This window comes from Cebus imitator, unplaced genomic scaffold (genome assembly GCF_001604975.1).
Source record: "Cebus imitator isolate Cc_AM_T3 unplaced genomic scaffold, Cebus_imitator-1.0 Scaffold203, whole genome shotgun sequence".
Lineage (NCBI taxonomy): Eukaryota > Metazoa > Chordata > Mammalia > Primates > Cebidae > Cebus > Cebus imitator.
In genome coordinates, this window is record NW_016107518.1 from 3,020,953 (window position 1) to 3,029,003 (window position 8,051).

At 38.4% G+C, this 8,051-nt stretch overlaps 1 protein-coding gene across 8 annotated transcripts in view; it reads left to right on the forward strand.

Annotated features, from left to right (window-relative positions):
- Positions 1-8,051, forward strand: part of MYO9A (myosin IXA) — a 279,254-nt gene that overhangs the window by 236,925 nt on the left and 34,278 nt on the right. For all 8 annotated transcript variants that reach the window (XM_017548134.2, XM_017548127.2, XM_017548128.2 and 5 more), the window contains one exon: positions 2,137-2,198. In XM_017548134.2, the coding sequence (XP_017403623.1) occupies positions 2,137-2,198 (62 nt within the window). The remainder of the gene's footprint in view (positions 1-2,136; positions 2,199-8,051) is intronic.

An 8,051-nucleotide genomic window follows, 5' to 3' on the forward strand; every position in this document is an offset into this window, starting at 1 on the left:
TTTTGAGATGGAATTTCTGTCTTGTCGCCCAGGCTGAAGTGCAGTGGTCCGATCTCAGCTCACTGCAAACTCTGCCTCCCAGATTCAAGTGATTCTCCCACCTCAGCCTCTCGAGTAGCGGGGACTACAGGCGGGCACCGCCATGCCCAGCTGATTTTTTATGTTTTTAGTAGAGATGGGGTTTCACTTGTCAGCCAGAATGGTCTCCAACTCCTGACCTAGTGATCTGCCCACCTTGGCCTCCCAAAGTGCTGGGATTACAGGTGTGAGCCACTCCACCTGTCCTGTCTTTTTTTTTTTTTTTTTTTTAATGCCATCAGTGCCTAAAACACTTATGGCACAGAGTAAGTTTTAATAAATATTTGTTGGTTAAATAGACCTATAGATGGATGGATGGATGGATGGATGGACGGTTGGATGGATGGATAGATAAATGAATGAATTCTTAGATTATAGCCCAAAAGGTACTTTTTCTACTGTAATCCTTTTAACAGAGTAATACAAATCCTATAATGTGAGTAGAGAGTCTTTGTAGATCAACTTGGTTCTGGCTCACAGTGGACCTTTAGCCATGCCTCATCTTATTTTATACATCTACTCTGGTGCTATTATTAGTTTTCCGAAGCTTTGCTTCTACTAGTGGGCTAAAATTGAATGAAGCAAATACTAAGAAAGGACTGGATCCAGTATGACAACAAGTTTGCCATAGCAAAATTGCCAGTATTAGTATATATTCACTTACTCCATGGTTCAACGGCAGTTTTCCTTTTCCTTTATTATCTGTAGTGTAAAAATTATAATGAGTCTGAAAATAGGGAGTAGTTTGAAATGTATTTGACTGTTTAGTGTAAGTATGATTCCTATAGGTTTAGTTTCTTCTGTAACTTAAAGTTAAAATTTGAATAATTTGCTTTTTATGACTATGATGGGCTGGTTTGATTTGATTTTTTGAATTTTTTTATTTTTATTTTTTGAGACAGAGTCTCACTCTGTCACCCAGGCTGGAGTGCAGTGGTGTGGTCTCGGCTCACTGCAGCCTCTGCCCCCTGGGTTCAAGTGATTCTTGTGCCTCAGCCTCCTGAGACTGGGATTACAGGGGCCTGCCACCACGCCTGGCTAGTTTTTGTATTTTTAGTAGAGATAGGGTTTCACCATGTTGGTTAGGCTGGTCTTGAACTCCTGATCTCAAGTGATCCCTCCCCACCTCAGCCTCCCAAAGTGCTGGGATTACAGGCATAAGCCACTGCGCCTGGCCCAGCCTGATTTGATTTTTTTAATAGAATTAACTAACCTTCTTTGTTATTACCCTGATGATTTCACCAGCATAGTGACATGGCCTCCCTTACTCGATTTTGGCCGTGAAAAGCCCACAAGTTATATTTTACAAGCTCAAGAAAGGATATGCAGGTATTGGTACACAGAAGCCAGAGCTGGTATAAGAAAAGGAAATAAGGATACTGTGTTCTCAGTATCCTCCTCTTAATTTGCCTCTTCCTCTTCACCAACTGCCCAGCCACCCTGGGTTATTACTACTCCAACAAATTATTTTAGCTCTGAACCTTTTCTTTATCCCATCTTCCCAATCACAACTGATACTCTTCATGTTCTGGTTCTTCAGAGCTCTGTTCCTAACCTTTAGAGATGATAAATAAGGCCTTTCTTATATCTGATTGTGCTACCCAATTTGCTTTCATTTCAGTAAGGATCTTTGACAGTACTGTCTTCCTTATCTATAGGCATGATTTTTAATAGGCATTTCTGATATTTTAGTGTGTTGTAGAGCATATATGTGATGGAACATGAACACTAATTTGTGAATCAAACCACAAAGATAAGTATCCTGCCGAAATTTGGTGGGGAGTGGTACTGTGTGGCATGGGGCAGGATGAACAGTTTTGAAAGACCAAAAAGCTTTTTTATTGACTATGGCTAGAAATTTTGAGCATGTTTACAACTTCATTATACCCAATAGGATGGGTTTTAAGTTATTTTTAATTATACCATGTACAAAGTATGGATGTCATATTACAGCAGTCTGAGATTTAAAGAAAAAAAGTAGGTCTAAAATAAATTGACAAGTTCTTATTATTGATATGCAAACTTCTAAAAATGCTGCATTCTTCACTTGTTTTTCAGTATGCAAGTATGCTTGCCATAAGAAGTGCTGTCTGAAAACCACAACCAAGTGCTCTAAAAAGGTAAGAAATTACCACCTATCAGTAATAGACCTGTTGGTCTTTTGTGCCTTATGGAAAGAAATTAAGGCCTCTTTGATTGTTTTACAGATGTGTGGTTTTTAAATTTTTTTTTTTTTTTTTTTTTGTGACAGAGTCTCGTTCAGGCGCCAGGCTGGAGTGCAATGGCGCGATCTCAGCTCACTGTAACCTCTGCCTCCCAGGTTCAAGCAATTCCCCTGCCTCAGCCTCTGAGGTAGCTGGGACTACAGATGCACACCACCGCGCCCAGCTAATTTTTTTGTATTTTTAGTAGAGACGGGGTTTCACCATGTTGGCCAGGTTGGTCTCAATCTCTTGACCTCATGATCCGCCCACCTCACCCTCCCAAAGTGCTAGGATTACAGGCTTGAGCCACTGCGCCCGGCCATTTTTTAAACTTTTTGACCACAAATCACAGTAAGAAATATGTTTTATGCCGTGATCCAGTTCACACGTTTGGTGATACATGTTACAAACTGAATTGATTTTCATAGATTATTTTACCATTACTATATGTAAGCAACTAAATTAATTTCATAAGCCACAATTTGAAGAACACTGCTTTCAAGGTTTAATACTTCCTTAAACACTTGTAAACTTTTGTGGGAAATATCCTTAATGCAGTAAGCTACAATTAAAGATGAACAGATTTAAACATAAACAGCAAAATTCACCGTCATGGTTGGTGTTTTTACATATTTTTCTTGGGTACACAGAGATCTAAAAGATACTGTACACATACTGTTTGATATCTTACGTTTCAAGGAAGCAAACATTTTTTTTAAAAAAATTCAGGCTTTTATCGATGTATAATCACAACATTTTCTTATTCATTAATCACATACAGTTGTTAAGATAGTATGCAAATCTGAAATATAAATGTATGTGCGTGTTATTTGCAATAGACTAATCATGGCAAAGTACAGACAGAAATTTGATTCAGGACTTAAAATACAAAGAATATGAGTGAGACATTTGCTTCCAGCTAAGATGGAGTAGCTTGTGTCAGATCAACACTAAAAAATGTTGTTGGCAAGCATCAGGGAGCTGCCCAGGCAAACTGACCTTAGAAACTAGATTTTAGAGAGAAGAGAATACAGAGTAGTGAATCTGCATCTGTGAGATGTTTTTCTTCTAGTAGGAATTTTTCAATTTTTGTTGTAAAACAAGAAACCAATATTCTGGGCAGAGGGCCACGTTGAAGAGTCAGAGGAGCCAGTAGCGCATTTAGCAGTCTTATAAGACTTTAGAGATAAAAGTTGAAATTTGGGGCTGACAGGACTTGAGGGACCATGATCCAGTCATCTTGAGAAGGCAACCTGAAACTCAGAGGTTTTCCACTCAAGGCATTTTCTTTTTTGAATTCTTAAACTGTACAGGGCAAAAGTCTAAGAAGTTAATTAGAAAAGAAGATGAAAGTTTAGTTCTACAGTCTCTCAATGCTAAGGGGAGAAAACTTAGAATTATAGAATTTACCATTGAAGAGAGGGGCCCTAGGCAATACCCTAGACTCTCAGTGAGACCTCTGAAGAAGTACACTCTAGGAATAGGGGTAAACTATTGATAAACTGAGCTTAACAAAAACTACAAACTAACTTTGAGCCACTCCTTGATTGTGTTAAGGTGATCTGTTCCTTATTCTCATAAGCCACCCATTAGAAAGAAAAGGGCGAAGCCTCTCTAGAAAGATAACATCATTCAGAGCCTTTATAACTTTTTTATATATAATCTCAGACATAAAGAAATAAAACTAAGAGAAAAACCAATGGCCAGTATCAACAGACTTACAGATAACCCAGTTAATGAATTACCAGATACATATGTTAAGGGATTTTTCATTAACATGTTTAAATAATAGATAAAAATGTGGAGAAGTTAGCCAAAGAACTGAAATACAGCTGTATCCATTGGTTCCATGTCTGTAAAGTTAAAGAACCACAAATCAAAAGTAATTGGGGGCTAGGCACGGTAGCTCATGTCTGTAATCCCAGCACTTTTGGGAGGCTGAGGTGGACAGATCACCTGAGATCAGGAGTTCAAGACAAGCCTAGCCAACATGGGGAAACCCTGTCTCTACTAAACATAAGAAAAATTAGCCGGGTGTGGTCATGGGCACCTATAATCCCAGCTACGTGGGAGGCTGAGGTGGGAGAATCACTTGAACCTGGGAGGCAGAGGCTGCAATGAGCCAACATTGTGCCACTGCACTCCAGCCTGGGCAACAGAGCAAGACTCCAACTCAAAAAAAAAAGTAATTGGGGAAAAAACATTCCACACAGTTCTACAAAGTAAAACTTCAATTTTCTGTGTACCAAATACTACATTGAATCCACAGAATAAAGTAATTTAAGGCATTATATTAGGTATTCTAAGTAATCTAGGGATGATTTGAAGTATGCAGGAGGAAGTGTGTAGGTTATATGCAGATACTGCACCATTTTACATAAAGGACTTGAGTATCCATGGAATTTTGGTATCCGTTGGGGGCAGGGAGGGCATCCTGAAATAATTTTCCAAGGGGTAACTGTATATATTTAAATATATATTTTAAAAGAATAAAATGGAAATTCCAAAATTATAAAATTCAGTTGAAATGATAAACCGAAAATATAGGTTTAATGGCCATAGCAGAAGAGAAGTTTGGGCTAGGTGTGGTGGCTTATGCCTGTAATCCCAGCACTTTGGGAGGCCGAGGTGGGTGGATCACCTGAACCCAGGAGTTCACACCAGCTTGGACAACATGGTGAACCCATCTCTACTAAAAATACAAAAATTAGTTGGGCATGGCGGCACATGCCCGTAGTCTCAGCTACTAGGGAGGCCTCGGCTTGAGTATCACTTGAGCCTGAGAGGTCAAGGCTGCAGTGAACCATGACCATGCCATTGTACTTCAGCCTGAGCAACAGAGTGAAAGATACGTTGGTAGAAATATCAAGGCATAAAGAGCAAAAAGAATGGAGAAATACAGAAATAGTTGTGAGAGACATAGGGGAAAGGATGAAGGTTCTTAAATGTATTAGAATTGGAGTCCAGGAAGAAAGTAGAGAGAACAAGGCAGAAACAATGTTTTTTAAGAAATAATGGCTAACACAGCACGTCACAGGTTCATAAAACCCTTTAACCTAAAGTGGGACAAATATAGAGAAAACCACACCTAGATATACAGTGTTCCAAACAAAAGAAAAAGAAAATTCTTAAAAGCATTCAGAGGGAAAAAAGCGTTACCTAAAGGAGCAGTGAAAAGATTGACAGCTGACTTCTGGACAGACGTGATGGAAGCCAAGAAAACAGTGACTTGTTATCTTTTAGTGTAAAATAAAAGAGAGACGGCTGGACACGGTGGCTCACACCTGTAATCCCAGCACTTTGGGAGGCTGAGGTGGTTAGATTGCCTGAGCTCAGGAGTTTGCGACCAGCCTGGGCAACGTGGTGAAACCCTGTCTCTATTAAAATACAAAAAATGAGCCACACGTTGCAGCGTGTGCCTCTAGTCCCAGCCACTCTGGAGGCTGAGGCTGGAGAATTGCTTGAACCTGGGAGGCGGAGGTTGCAGTGAGCCAAGATTGTGCCACTGTACTCCAGCCTGGGCGACAGAGCAAGATGCCATCTCAAAAAAAGAAACAAACAAAAAAATGGATTTCTTTTTTTTTCTTTTCTTTTCTTTTTTTCTTTTTTTTTATTTCTCCTTTCTTCCTTCCTCCCTCCCTCCCTTTTTTTCTTTTTTGTTGTCGTTGTTTACAGGGTCTTAACGCCTGTTGTCCAGACTAGAGTGTAGTGGTATAATCTTGGCTCACTGCAGCATTGACTTCCTGGGCTCAAGTGATCCTCCCATCTCAGCCTCCTCAGTAGCTGAGACTACAGTTGTCCCCCACCATGCCCAGCTAATTTGTTTGTGTTCTTAGTAGAAACAGAGTTTCACCAGGTTGCCCAGGCTGATCTTGAACTCCTGGGCTCAAGTGATCTGCCTTCCTAGGCCTCCCAAAGTGCTGGGGTTATAGTCATAAGCCACTGCGCCTGGCCAAAAATGGATATCTAAATACCCAATAACATATGAAAAGGTGTCCAGCATCACTAGTCATCAAGCACATGCAAATTAAAACACAGTGAGATATACCATATACTCGTTTGAATGATTACAATGGAAAACAACTAAAACTTCAGTACATTGCTGGTAGGAGTGTAGGTTGGCCTAAACACTCTTTAAATTATTTGGTAGTATCTATCAAACCTTTTAAGGATAAGCATAAGCATTTCTCATGATTCAGCAATACCCCTACAAGATATATACCCAACAGATACATATATATTTGTGCCAGAAGACAATATGAACATTGTATGAAATATACCCGAACTTAGAAGAAACCTAAGTGTCTATTAGCAGTAGAATGAATAAATAAAATGTAGTGTCTTTATATAGTAGAATAAAGCACAGTAGTGAGATTAAACAATTGATTAAAAAAAAACATACATAATGTTGACTGAAAGCTAGAGACAAAAGAGTACATTTAAACAAAGTTCAAAAATAGATGAAACTAACTCATGGTGCACATACTCTTTTTCCATTTATATGACATCCAGAAGCAGGTAAAACTAGATGTTAGTGACAGAAGTACAGATACTGGTTATTTGTGAAGGGTAAAGGGCATAGTGGGTGGAAGGGACTTCCCTAGGGGAATTTTAAACTGTTGGTAATATTCTGTCTCTTAATTTGAGTCTTTGTGAAAATCCATTAAGCTGTAATTCGCAATGTACGTATGTCATAGCTCAATAAAGATTTTATTTACACATTGAAGTTAGTGTAAATGAAAAATAAGTATAAAACTAAAAAACTATAAAAAGTGTATTTTTAGAAAAAAACTCAGAATTAAGTTTTGTGGGGTTTCCTTTTGTTTGTTTTTTTTTGAGACGAAGTCTTGCTCTGTCTCCAGGCTGGAGTGCAGTGGCACCACCTTCGCTCACTGCAACCTCTGCCTTCCATGTTCAAGCAACTCTCCTCCCTCAGCCTCCCGAGTAGCTGTTTTTTTGCTTACACAAGTCATAACATTTCTAATGCCATAGGGATTTAAATAAACAGGCTATGTATTTGCACATCTGTGTCCCAGCATTAGAAAAACATTTAGCTAAAATTCAATCATTATAGCAAGCCTTATTCTATTCTATTTCTATAATAACTTAGTCAGTATTTGACATATACCAGGTTGTCATGCTGTGTATGTTCAATTTAATCTTTACAACAACCCTCTGAATTAGAAGGGTGGTATTTCTGTTGCAAATGTGAAATAACCTAGCCAAGTTCACATAGTGACAAGGCAAAAATTTTAATATGGATCCTTGAAATATTCCAAGATTGTATCCTTTCTATTCTGCCTCAGACTTGGAAATACTTTTCAGAGATATTGTCTGATGTTAAGATAATTTAGCATACGTCAAAATAGACACAAAATTAATACTCTAAGATTTAAGTGCTGCAATGCAGAGTATGTAGATACGTGAATGATGCAAGATAATACTGATACAAACTAATAAACTGATTATGCCTTCCCTTATTTAAAATTTTCTGATGGCTTCCTTTCCTTAGGTGCTTTGCTTTGCCCAACTTTGTAGTTTTGTATTTCCTGTGCCTAAAAGATCTTGCTTTCTTTACTTACATACTACTTGCTTTCTAACACTAAGGTTAAACATCAGGTCTTTTCAAGATCATTAGTTGTTTGTTATCCAGCCTAGTCTTTCCTGATCTACCTCTCTTCTGTGGTTCCATAATACTTAATAAATCTATTATTTTACTTATCTCCATACACGAACACTAAGAGTCTTTTTTTTTTTTTTTTTTTTTTT